Source organism: Pangasianodon hypophthalmus, chromosome 25 (assembly GCF_027358585.1).
Source record: "Pangasianodon hypophthalmus isolate fPanHyp1 chromosome 25, fPanHyp1.pri, whole genome shotgun sequence".
NCBI classification, from domain to species: Eukaryota; Metazoa; Chordata; class Actinopteri; order Siluriformes; family Pangasiidae; genus Pangasianodon; species Pangasianodon hypophthalmus.
In genome coordinates, this window is record NC_069734.1 from 13673974 (window position 1) to 13687592 (window position 13619).

Sequence of the window (13619 nt, forward strand, 5' to 3'; positions counted from 1 at the left end):
AGACGTGGGGCTGAACAACCGGGCCGAAAATGGCCTATTCCAGGACCTCGACACCTCAGTGTGGAGGTCCGGAAAAAAGGGCAGGCTCCGGGGCGGAGGTGGCGGCCTACTGCGCAAAAAACCTCCTCGGAGGACGATAGGTGGAGCGCCGAGTCCGCTCCCCGGGGGGAAGAAACCACAGAGCGTGCTTCCGAGCCCAGGGAGGGGACAGAGGACCTGGAGGGTGAGGAAGGAGAAAGGGACTGGCCCGTCTCCATTCCTTCCGCCAGGTCCATCTGCGAGCCCCACGAGCGCAACCGCCGCTCTGCCTCGGCAGAAGCGGGGCCGGCACCGCGAGGCACGCTAGTGAGGGCTCCCTCCTCAAAGAGAGCCCAGCGGGAGCGGAGAGTGCGCAGCGGTAAACGCTCGCAATGTGCGCAGCCGGCTCCCTCGAGAGCCGACTGAACATGCTCCGCTCCCAAACAGGCAACGCACAGACTGTGTGTATCCCCGCCCGTAATAAATCGCGGACAGGGAGGAACACACGGCCTGAAGCGCTGCCCGCTCTCGCCCTTAGTCTTATCCTTGGCTTTAGGCATGCCAACGATAAAACACCAAAAGACAAAAATAGACAGACAGTAAACACAGAGCGCTTGCTGAAAACAGGAAGCTAACGCGGGGCTCGCCGTTCGGGCTTTTATGCTTCCGGGTCGCTACGTCACCCCGCCCGTGACGTCTCGCCCATCCATTGGACGGATTAGACATGTGATTCAGAGCGCGGTCACGCGGGGGCGTTCCCATAGCGTTTCGTGACGCAGCTCGAGTTCCTGAAGGGGAACTACAATCATGATATTGTGGCATGTGTGAATATAAAGTGTGAGGCTTTATACAATCTATAGCTCATTATCATGGCCAGTTGAATTCTGCAGGATTGCACACTTTCTTGAACTCCTAATAAAGACACAATGTAGGTTACGTAAACTTCAGCAACTCAGTTAAATTAAAATCTAAATTTTAATTTCTAAACTAAATTTAAATAACACCTTCATCATTACAGTGAGTGCTAGAAGTGCTTCAATACATGACCTGCCTGACACTGCTGAATAAAGAAAAGTGAAAATGTTTAGAAATGCTGTCAGGATTCACTTGATTTATAATTAATCACACAAGGTTTCTTTTTCCCCCAGCACTTTTCAAAGCAAAATTATGCCCATATTGAATTCTATTTATTAATCCTAAAGTGAAACACAGAGCTCTCCTATGGCTCTTTTTCACAGGCTCTGTTCTGTAAACAGAGCTCTGTTCTGTTCTTTTTAAAATGCAATTGAATCAGGTCTTGTCCAGCGTGAATTGGCCGTATGTATTAATCAGTCAGGAACATCATGGAACATTTAACTCTGTTTATGTTTCACTGGGTTAAATAGCAGCCATGAAAACACACACTTGCATGTTCATGCACTTAGGCTACTAGGCTTGTTCTTTATAACATTAGCAAGTTGATTTTAAAAGAAGTACATTAGCCTGCTAAATTAGTTATACTATATGGTACCTGACCATCACCCATATGTGCTTGCTGAACATTCCAAAGTTTCCTTTGCTGCTGTAACAGCCTCTAGTCTTCAGGGAAGGCTTTCCACTAGATTTTGGAACATGGTTATGGGAATTTCTGCCCATTCAGAGCACTAGTGAGGTCAGGCACTGATGTTGGGTGAGGAGGCCTGGCACACAGTCGGTGTTCCAATTCATCCCAAGGTGTTCAAACTTAGCACAGTTTGCAGTCTGCTTTGCTTTTATTGCAATTATTAATCATGAAATATGTCCAGATTATTCTGGACATATTTCATTTTGTGTCCTCTCTTCATTAGAATGGCAAGATACCCTAGGATCACATACAGTGGATATAAAGATCTACACATTCTGCCCAAAAAGTTCTACCTTGGTCTCATCAGAGTATAACACATATTGCCACGTGGTTTAGGCAGGCTTGCATGTTTCTTTCATGCGAAAGGGCTTCCATTTATCCCTTTCCTACCCCATAGCCCAGACATGTGAGAATGTGAGAGAATGTTGTCACATGCCGGGAGTGACCAGTACATGCTAGATGTTCCTGGTGCTCCTTTAATGTTGTCATAGGTCTTTTGGCAGCCTTCCTGATAAGTTTTCTTCTTGTTCTTTCATCAATTTTGGACAAATGTCCTATACTTGGTAATGTCACTGTGATGCCCCATTTTCTCCACTTGTTGATGATGACCTTCACGGTGTTCCATGGTACATCATTTTAGAAATTCTTTTGTGCCCCTTTCCTGGTCCATACCTTTTGACAATGAGAGGCTGTACATGCTTTGTAAGTTCTTAGTGGACCATGACCAGTCATGAAAATCCTACGTAAACAGCTGATCTTTAATTGGGGTTAATCAGAATCACTTCACTGATGACAGGTATATGATAATTACTTTTGAATATGAGTTTGAATGTGATTTTTTTTTAACAGGGGTGTGTAGAATTTTTTTATATCCACAGTAGCATCACCTGGTATGAGACAGTGAAATTGGCGCATATTGAGCGCAGTATATGGCCAATAGTAATACTGTTACAATACCAGTATTAGTATCAATGCTTCCCTTTCAATGCAAACCACATTTGTTTTAAAGTTGTCAGATTCTTTGAAATATCCTTTTAAAATGCACCCCAGCGAATAGCAAAAAAGCAATTTCTTTCTCACAAGCACACCAGTGGGAAATGGGCAGCCCCTGCTTAAAGGACTTCCTGCATGCCTGTTGACAAGTTTTCACACAGTATAAGTTAATTGACTTGTTGAATGGACTTGCCTCCGCAGTGCCCGGTCAAAGAGTAGGTCATGTGTACATTCCACGACAAAGTTAAACAGGACAAAAAAGTCAAATATTACAGGGTGTCCGAAAAGTCAAGATTCAAGAGTTTATTGCTATATGCACAATAAAAACAGGCAGTTACACTGTACAATGAAATTCTTCCTCTGCATTTCTTCAAATAAACCATCGATACTGTACAGATTGTGTTATAAAATGGTTGGAAATTACACTGTGGTGTGAGGTGTAGAGGTGGAGTGTGATATAATACAAGTATGAAATGAAATATGTTACAAGTACTAATGTGAGATAGGTAGGCTGTAGTGCACTTGTACAATAATAGAGACATTCGGTGTCAGACTGTATAAATATAAATATAATGCAATTATAAACAGTGATACAATATGTTTTATCTTTACATGCAAAAGGCTCACTGGACAGAGTCAGTTGTACATGCTGTAGGAGTGGCAGTGAGAGTTATTGATAGGCCAAATGGCCTGCAGATAAAAACTGGTGTTGTTCTGGGAGGCAACACAGTTATATGTGAAGAGAATGTAGTCTTTGCAGGTTCCACCAAGCTTTGAACTCAGATCACATACATATATGTGAGTTTGTTTTCTTTCTTTCTTTCTTTCTTTCCACTTACTTTTGTATTTATTGTTTCCTTACAGGTGAAAAATGGCATTAACATTTGATAAAAGGGATAGGATAGAGATAGTGCTTCTTGGTACTTCTTGGTGCTCTCATTGGTTCTTGACTCTTTGGACACCCTGTAGAATTATTAGAATTACTGTCACTCATGTGCACATCAACACACTATATTAGCAAAAATCAAATGATTACAGAGCTATACTGACCGTCTTTGAATACAGTTCCTCAACTCCTCAACAAGACAACGATGGGAAGGAAGATAAAGCATTTCTTTACAATTGGTACTTGCCAAAGAAACAAGCAAATGGGAACATTCCACTGGCTGTGAAGGAAACCATCTTGGTAGTCTGGAACAAAAGGAAGTAGAACACATACATTTACTAGATTAGTAAATAGTTATGGAATAGAGATGCCTGCCAGATTTCTTTTGCTCCTTCACAGCTCTTTGGTGAAGATGAAACAGAGTTTGAAATGCTATATGCGTCAACATTTGATAGAATATCGAAAAGCTCAAAACCTTCTTTTTCTCAAAGTGGCCATCTCCTAAAGCTCAGAGCTGATGACAGTTAAACTCAATTTGCATGAAGCACCTTGGTATACTAGGTCTCTGTCTGGAATCTGTCATTCAGCTTATCTCTGACAGCAGTAAACTGTTTCAGTAAACTGTTTTTGGGCAGACTGCACGTGGTAGTGTCTGTAGCCTCATGAATGAAGCAATTCAGCCTCAGAGTGGGTCATATCTATGTGAACAGCATACACATGAATTCAAATTTCCTCACAATCTCTGATCTCTCATGAATAAATGCCCAGTTTCTGAACTACATAATTAATGAATTATCTAAAATTGAATCTTTAGATACAATATATTGCCCTACCTGTTTAGTTAATCTTCACTAGTGCTTACAATGCCTCTACAGGTCTGTGTGTGCGTGTGTGTGTGTGTGTGTGTGTGTGTGTGTGTGTGTTGTACTGTAGAATCTGGATGGGGCTTGTATTCAGTCAGTGAACCTGGTCCTGAATGAGGACCCTCGCACTGAGGTCACGATCAGCCACAGTGGGGAGGTGTACATGGCAAGCCAGATCCGTATCTCTCTACCATATTCAGATGGTAACGTGTTGTTTCTGCTACAGACAAAGATAATAAGTAAATTGAATATTATGCTACTGTTCTTGTGTTAAACTTTAATGCATGCATTCATCTTTCTACATAGAGATGTTTCAGATCCAGGAGCTGTCATCCATGTTTGTCCAGGTAAAGACAGTGCAGGGTTTACAGCTACAGTACAACTGGAAAGAGTTCCGCCTGTACTTGCAGCTTGGGGAACTGTGGAGGGATGACACAGTGGGGCTATGTGGTACCTTCAATGGCAACATACAGGATGACTTTCTGTGAGTATCTTGTGTTTCATCCTATTTTAGAAATACACACCTTCTTTGTCTCCAACTCTCAGTTCCTGTGTAAATCCCAAAGTTGCTGGCCACAGATAACATTTTACCTTTACACTGATTGACACACTTTGTTTATCTTTTTGTGATGAGTGGATACTGCACTTGTAATTTTCCTATTTGAAGACTACAGTGGGACAGATTCAATCTGATGTAATGTAGGCTGTTTGTACACTTGATTTGAAACATTTATTCTCCTGCTTCTATGGCAAATGTCAAGGCATTAAACAAATGTGTTAATAGTAAACTACAGCACAATAAATCATGGTCTCTTCCATCTAGCAATGTCTTGTGTTTGTCTGTGTTTTGATTTGTCTGTTGTATGAATGCATGCATTTTAGTGCACCCTCAGGCATGATAGAGAGCTCTCCAAACTTGTTTGGGAATGCTTGGCGCTTGTCATCAGCCTGCATGCCACGGCCCAGTTTGCCTCAGCTGGATCCATGTGATACTCATCAGCAAGCCGGTAACACACACACACACTTTTAGAGAAATGATAATCTGGGTGTATGTGAAATGACTTGATTTAGGTGGCGGGCCTTGCAGTCTGTTTCAAATTGATCGATCCCTGGCTTAGGATTGAGTAAAAACTGTCTCATGCTTCATTTATACTGGCATAATTTTTTTGCCATTGCAGTGGTGATTGTTGCCATTCTGAGTTTGTATATTTGCACCTTTTTTCATAAGTAAACAAGTAAACAGTTTGGTTTCTATGTTAGCATAGAGATTTTCTTTGCTTAGACACACAGGCAGTTTGGTTTAGACAGATTACTATGCAAAGTCATTCAACGAAATGTTTGTTACGTTTACATTTGGTATATATTTATTTTTATTCATGTCCAAGGTTCTCATATTGTAAATATAAGGTTAGATATGGAAATGTGTCATGATTCACAGGTTATTGAGTTGTGGAACTTTAGGAAAGCCGTGCACATATGATGAATGTACAGCATGAGTGTTTGGATATATTTTCTTAGTCTTCTCTTAGTCTGTAATAAAATACAGCGCCAAAATTTTTTGTAATAAAATATTCAATGTTTGTTACATTCAGTGTTTATATTTTTTGTAAGTTGGCTAAAGCATTCCCTGTGGAACCCAATATAAGCCAGTGTATCCCAAAACTTATAAATACACACATTTTCGGCAACTACACTTTCAGCTGTGTTAAGTTTCAACCACTGATGTGCACATAGATGAAACTTGGTCCAACTTTTTTTCTGTAAGTTTGATTACAGGGCCAGTTGAATTGGAGGCTACATGCATGCAGCAAACCATTTTAGATTTTTCTTCATGCTAATATTTTACATTTATGCCCACTCACATGCTTTTCTTGTAAGCCTTGATAACAAAGACCTCATCCTCTCTTTCTCACACATACACTCACTGTCCAATTTAACTTTAACTTTAGGAACACCTGTATACCTGCTCATTTATGCAGTTATCCAAGAAGTCATCATATGGCAGCAGCGTAATGCAGTGGTAGCGCAGTGGTAGCTCAGTGGTTAAAACATCAGACTACCAATTGGAAGGTTATGAGTTCAAATCCCAGCACTGCCAAGCTGCCATTGCTGAATTACATGGTACAGGTAAAGAACTTGGTGAAAAGGTGTGATTCCTGTGACTTTAATGGTTGTTGTTGCCAGATGGGCTGATTTGAGTATTTTAGAAACCGCTGTTCTTACAGTTTTTCACACACACGATTCTCTAGAGTTTACACAGAATGGTGAAAAACATCCTGTGTGCAGAGGGTCTGCAGGCTGAAACACCTTTTTGATGAGAGAGATCAGAGGAGAATAACCAGACTGGTCTGAGCTGACAGGAAATCTATAGTAACTCAAATAAGCACTCTTAGCAACCATGGTGAGCAGAAAAGCACAAATTGCACAGAATCTCAGAATGCACAAAATATCAAACCTTGAGGTGGATGGGCTACAGCAGAAGATCACATCAGGTACCTTTCAGATTTGTTCAGATTATTTGAGTTAATATAGACTTCCTGGCAGCTTGAACCAATCTGGCCGTTTTTCTCTGACCTCTCTTATCAACAAGGCATTTCCACCCACAGAACTGTCACTGACTTTTTTTTTTTGTTTTGCACCATTCTTTTTAAACTCTAGAGACTGTTGTGTGTGAAAATCCCAGATGATCAGTAGTTTCTGAAATACTCAAACCAGCCCATCTGGCACCAACAGCCATGCCAAGGTTAAAGCCACAGAGATCACACTTTTTCCCCATTCTGATGTTTGATGTGAGCTTTTTGACCTGTCTCTGCATGATCTTATGCATTGTGCTGCTGCCACATGAATGTTTGATTGGATAACCGTATAAATGACAGGTGTACACATGTTCCTATTAAAGTGGAGGGTGAGTGTATATACTTAATAGAATTAATAGAATAAAACAGTTTATTAAGAATTTTTAGGATGTTATTGTCACTGCTGCTGCCAATGTGGTAGACAAGGTAATGTGATAGGCAGAAGTGTTTAAGAGGAGGTTATACATGACATTTCGCACTTAATTGTTTCTTGTTAAGTAGAGAGATTAAAAAAGCATAATTTTGCAGTAAAATACATTGTTTCATTGCTCCATTATTCACATGTGTAATGTTTACACTGTGGTTTTGTCACCACCCGACAAGTAAGCTGATTGGCCTACTTTCTCTTGATGTATCATAGACAAGCTCTGATTATAATTTCTTTATATAGATGTCCTGCAATATTGCCTGTACTGACTGCGATAAACTTTTTTTTGTTGTTGTTGTTTTGCAATCTTTGTTGCCAACATTTTTACCATGTTAACACAAATTTTTAAATGTGGATACAAAAAACAATGTACTCGTGAGCCAGGGATGGATGAAATGAACATTTTCGAGGCTTGGCCCACAGCCTAATTGGGATCAGTTACATATCATTAAGCTGCATATGTGTCTGCATATTTATACTGCCTGGATTCAGCGTCGTATGCTGTGGAGAAGTGTGACGTATTGATGCAGGAGGTATTTGCTGTGTGTCACGAGCATGTGAGTCCCATGGCCTTCCAGCTGCAGTGCCGTGCAGATGTGTGCAGGTGTGGAACACCGTGTCTCTGTTCTGCTCTTGCCCATTACACACGCACCTGTAGGAAGCACAGTATCATCATTGAGTTCCGTTCACATGTGCCTGAATGTGGTGAGTGAATGTGAATGCTTTTATGTAACTCCTAATCAGCACTACCAAAACTTTAAAGTCTTTTATCTCCCAGTCCCATGCTGAGACCTCTATATGTTGTGCAGCTGTGACATGTCCGCCAACAATGGAATACGGAGTGTGTGTGTCATCTTGTGAACGGCACTGCCTCTCTCTGTCACTCCCACAGTTTTGTGGAGATGAGTGTGAGGAGGGCTGTGTGTGTCCTCAAGGAACATACTACAGCATGCACACGCAGACCTGTGTTAAAAGGTACAGTGACCTACACTTAGCATTACGTAGCTTAACAGAAAGCCTGATATATTCTGATCTGTTTGTCACAGTGGTTTTGCACTTCTATTTTACAGGGCTCACACTGAAAACAACTACTACCATGCACAGTCAGACAGTCCCAGTTTAACACTTAGTCTGAAGAGTTTATAAACATGTGTGTGTGAGACAAACAAGCATATAATTAGGCCGCAGCCTGACTCCATCTACATCTGATGCTTGACTATTCCCCTGCTGCCACATGTAGTTTCTCTCAACTGGCAAATTTTGATTGCCTTTATGCAATGTAAAGGGGGCCAAAGGCAGATTAAAAAAAGAAAACAAGCTGCTGGTACTTATCAGACTGTTTGTAGGCTTTCTATGATTGGGCTTGTTTCAAACCAAGAAATCAAAAATGAAGGGGAAGACTCTAAAAAATTTATTGAAATTGTAACTAAATGAGAGAACTTATATATATATATATATATATATATATATATATATATATATATATATATATATATATATATATATATATATATATATATATATAAATGTATAACAAATAGAAATGTTTTAGTGAAAAAAGAATGAATGAAAAAGAAAAACATACAATAACTTACAGCACATTGTGATTTGGCAATTTTATTATACTCATTCTTGCAAAAATGCTCCAGATCTATTAAATTGTGAAGGGAGCTCCACTGCACAGCACTCTTCAAGTCATTCCTTAGGTTTTCCTTAGGTTTTAGATCTGGACTCTGACTGGGCCATTCCAAAACTTGTATATCTTCTTCTTCTAAAGTCATTCCTTTCCTTGACTATGATTTGTGCTTTGGATCGTTATCGTGCTAGAAGGTGAAAATTTTCTTTATGTTCAGCTGTCTAACAGAGGCCTTTTGGCAGGTTTTGTGCCAAAATAGATTGGTATTTGGGGCTACACATGATTCCCTCTATCTTGACTAGAGCCCCAGTCCCAGCTGAAGAGAAGCAGCCCCAATAACATGATGCTGCCATTTTTTTTTCTTGGGTGATAAGCTGTCTTGTTTTTGCTCCAAACATATCTTTTAGAATGACACACTAAAAGTTCTACCTTGGTTTCATCAGACCATAACACATTTTTCCACATGGTTTGATAAAATTTAGGTGTTCTTGGATGTTTTTCTTGTGAGAAAGGGCTATTGTCTATCCACCCTACCCCATAGCCCAGACATGAAGAATACGAGAGATTGCTGTCACCTGCAGGGAGTGACCAGTACTTGCCAGATATTCCTGCAGCTCCTTTAATGTTGCTGTAGGGCTCTTGGCAGCCTGCCTGATTAGTTTTTTTAGTATTTTCTCCATTTGTTGATGATGGCCTTCATGGTGTTCACTTCATGACAGAGCGCAAAGCGAGGTCCATAAAGACATGGTTTTTCAAGGTTGGTGTGTAGAACTCGAGTGGCTTGCACAGAGCCCTGACCTCAACCCCACTGAACACCTTTGGAATTAACTGGAATGCTGTCTGATGTCAGTGCATGAGTTCACTGAGTTGTTGTTGTTGTTGTTTGTTTGCTTAAGTGTTGTTGTTGTGTTAATTGCTGTTGTGTCTTTCGCTGCCTTCTTGGCCAGGTAACTCTTGTAAAAGAGATTTGACCTCAATGAGTTTTTATTCTGGTTAAATAAAGGTTACTTACTTACTTACTAATGCACTGACATCAGTGTGTTAGTGAACTCATGCACTGACATCAGTGAAATCAAATCAGCATTTTCACTAATGCTCTTGTGGCTGAATGAACAAATCACAACAGGCACATTCCAAAATCTAGTGGAAAGCCTTCCCAAAAGAGTGGGGGCTGTTAGAGCAGCAAAGGGGGACAACCATCATATTAATGGCCATGGTTTTGGAATGGGATGTTCAACAAGCACATATGGGTGTGAAGGTCAGGTGTCCACATACTTTTGGCCATAAAGTGTATGTGGAGCCTCATTTTAAGGGACCAGAAAGATGGCTGTGGATGTTCTACAATTGTTAAGAACAGTTTGCACTCAGCCTTCCATCATGGAACAGTTAATGACATCAGTTAGATACAATAGACTTTACGTTAAAACTATAATGAATTCAGACTCTGATGCTCATAATCATAAATTGCTCATAAGCTAATAAGTTCCTGTTATCACAATTAGCACTTTTTGACTCAGTGTCACCCAGATGAGGATGGGTTCTCTTTTGAGTCTGGTTCCTCTCAAAGTTTCTTCCTCGTGTTGCCTCAGGGAGTTTTTCCTTGCCATCATTGCCTCTGGCTTGCTCATTAGGGATAAATTCATAAATTAAAAATTTATATCCGGAATTTATACATTTCTGTAAAGCTGCTTTGTGACAAAGTCCATTGTTAAAGGCACTATACAAATTGAATTAAATTGAATTGAATTGAATTGTATTGGATAGTTGGCTGCTCAGCCAAAGAGTATAGAAAAGGAAGGGTACCACCTCGTCTTATGGTGTGGGTATGTATGGCTGCAAATAGAACTGGTTTCTTTGTATTTATTGATGATATGACTTGCTTTATGTAACCTGAATATTAAAGCTGAAAGTCTTCACTTTGACGTCATGTTCATTATTTAATTCTGTAACTCCAATATGCTGTTGGAGCTAAAATAACAATAATTTTGTCACCATTCAAATATTTATGTACCTGACTCTATATCCATCCTTAATTAATTTTTTGTTAATAATACTTACTAGACTATATATTACTTATGTAATGAACTTGTTCATGTAATGCACATATGTATTGTATAGGAGTGAATGCCCATGCTCCTTCCTGGGAGCTGATTACTCCCCTGGAGATGTGATTCTGACATCATCAGATATACAGTAAGATCCTGACATATAATTGTCCAGTTATCTGGCTAATTTGTCTGTTTGTCAGTGTATAACTAAATTAATATTTTATCCTGATTCTCTGTGTAGAATTTGTCAAGATGGAAAAATCGTTTCACAAAACATTATTACCGGTGAGTGTCATTATTTATGGCTTCACATGTGTCTGAAACATGACCCTCAAAATTCAGACGATTTGCTGCATTGAGTTGTGCTGTGCTGTGTGTGTGTGTGTGCAGCTTGGAGAATATATCTCTATTCTTTCAAGGAGTTTTGGAAGAACTGAAGAATTTGGATATGAATAAAAAGATACCTATATGTGTTTTAATTATGAATGCTAACATTTGCTACATTTCCCTAAATGAATGAACTGAAAGATTATAACAGTACTTCATTGCTGAATCAACCATCACTTCGTATATGTATACTCTCTCGTCAGATAAACTGTGCCCTCCAGGGCAGGTTTATGAAGACTGTGGGAATAGGGTGGAAGGAATGTCAGCTAGTAAAGGTTTGGCTTGTGTCCACACTTGTGAGTCATACCTGCTTAACCTGACCTGCTCCAGCCATGAGCCCTGTGTGCCCGGCTGTATCTGTCCACTGGGGTAAGTATACTGCTGGCTCTATTTCCTCATCCTTTTTTACTCCTGTATAGTATTATTTATTCAGCTCAGTAACATTGTTATTTTGATCAGGATCAGGGTCAGGATCACCAAATAATATGATTTTCTGGATTTACATCAGCAGTCTGGCAAATAGGAACTGTCAATCATTTGAAATGAGATACATAATAAAATTAAAATTTGAACGGTGTGATTAATTTAGCTGTATTAATAGCATATTAATAGATTTTCAAATGTAAGGGGGATTTATGTGATTAAATTCTAAAAAAAAATACACAATTTTCCACAAACACCCAATTTAGTCAAACAGCCAAGACATCCAAACCATTTCCCATTTTACACTATGTTCCATACATAATTGCTTTGATTTACAGTACATTGGTAAGATATGTAATCTCCTTTTAACAGCTTTATAAAATAGCAAGGCAGGTGTCATTTACAAATTGTGATAGCAAATAACAAATAAGTTATTTTTTTGGTACAGTTCCATGAGGGATCAAGGGTTGTGGGCATATTATGGTTGTGTGGCTGCCCACATAATATTACAACATTCAGCTATACTTGTAGTTTTGTTCATTTTTTGTTAACTTTTATACATTTTATAAATTAGATTAGGTGTTGGGCCACCATAAGCCCCCAGAACAGAACAAGTACAAGTCTCAGGGACTGTATTGTAAGTATGGAACATTATTCTTCCAAAAGATGTTTGGGTGATGGTGATGGAGAGTAATGGAATGAGAGTTGTCTCTTCCAGGATGAAAATGCCCCCATCATTAGGGCACAAGTGGGAACAGAATGGTTTGATGAGTATGAAAATTTTGTAAATCATATTGATATGGCCTTCACAGTCATCAGATCTCAACCCAATTGAACGTCTATCGGGACTTTTGGACCAACGTGTTAGCACTGTTCGCCATGATGAACGCCAATTGAGGAAATACATTTTGGAAGACTGATGTTAAGTCCCTCCAGTACATGTTTGACATGTTTTGTGTTCTGAGATGCTATTCTGTTCACCAAGGTTGTAATGTAACAAATATGTGAGATACCATAGCTTTCCTGTCAACTTGAACCAGTCTAGCCATTCTCCTCTGACCTGATTAACAAGGTGTCCCCCCCAGAAGAACAGCCATTGTTTGTTTTTTTTGCACAGTTCTATGTAACCTTTGTGTGAGATTGTTGTGTGTGAAAATTCCAGGAGATCAGTAGTTTATGAAACTGAAATATAAAACCAGTCCATCTGGCACCAACAGCCATGCCACGGTCAGAGTCACTGAGATCACATTTTCCCCATTCTAATATTTGATGTAAACATTAACTGAAGCTCTTTAGCCATATCTGCATGATTTTATGCTGCAACCACATGATTGGTTGGTTGGATAATTGCATATATGAGCAGGTGTAATGGGGTTCCTAATAAAGTGGCCAGTGGGTATATATGAACTAAAACTAAAAGAATAAAACTATTGATTCAGAATAAATGTATTTCTGGATCAACAGTTGTTTTTTTTAAAGAAGTGGTTTTTAGTTAAAATTAAATTTTCCTAAAGAAGAAGGACAAGCAACCAACAAAAACTCTGTCTATTTGGGAACAATAGAAAAGCCTGCTGGCTAAAGTTCTCTCATGAAGCTAGTTGGGAAAATGCCATGAGTGTGCAATGCCAAATCAGAAATATTGTTATGAAATTAAAATATAAAATAATTGCGATTTAACTTTTCTGGCTGATAATTTGGAGTAAGTGAAAAATTGTGTAAATTTACTATTCCATCAAAGGTGATTGTGATGTTGAACTGC

The 13619-nt window shown here is 39.4% G+C and overlaps 1 protein-coding gene and 1 long non-coding RNA gene across 2 annotated transcripts in view; one reads left to right on the top strand and one right to left on the bottom strand.

The window, feature by feature from the left end:
* otog (otogelin) overlaps window positions 1–13619 on the top strand; it is a 103189-nt gene that overhangs the window by 37855 nt on the left and 51715 nt on the right. Inside the window, exons 16-23 of the mRNA XM_034299740.2 lie at window positions 4434–4566; window positions 4670–4847; window positions 5246–5370; window positions 7859–8071; window positions 8176–8341; window positions 11121–11195; window positions 11292–11335; window positions 11641–11806. Of these exons, the coding sequence (XP_034155631.2) occupies window positions 4434–4566; window positions 4670–4847; window positions 5246–5370; window positions 7859–8071; window positions 8176–8341; window positions 11121–11195; window positions 11292–11335; window positions 11641–11806 (1100 nt within the window). The remainder of the gene's footprint in view (window positions 1–4433; window positions 4567–4669; window positions 4848–5245; window positions 5371–7858; window positions 8072–8175; window positions 8342–11120; window positions 11196–11291; window positions 11336–11640; window positions 11807–13619) is intronic.
* The window catches only part of LOC128317458 (uncharacterized), a 33362-nt gene continuing 21524 nt past the window's right edge, over window positions 1782–13619 (bottom strand). The window contains exons 2-3 of the long non-coding RNA XR_008300974.1: window positions 3665–3805; window positions 1782–3577 (exon numbers count right to left, since the gene is read on the bottom strand). This is a non-coding gene — a long non-coding RNA (uncharacterized LOC128317458). The remainder of the gene's footprint in view (window positions 3578–3664; window positions 3806–13619) is intronic.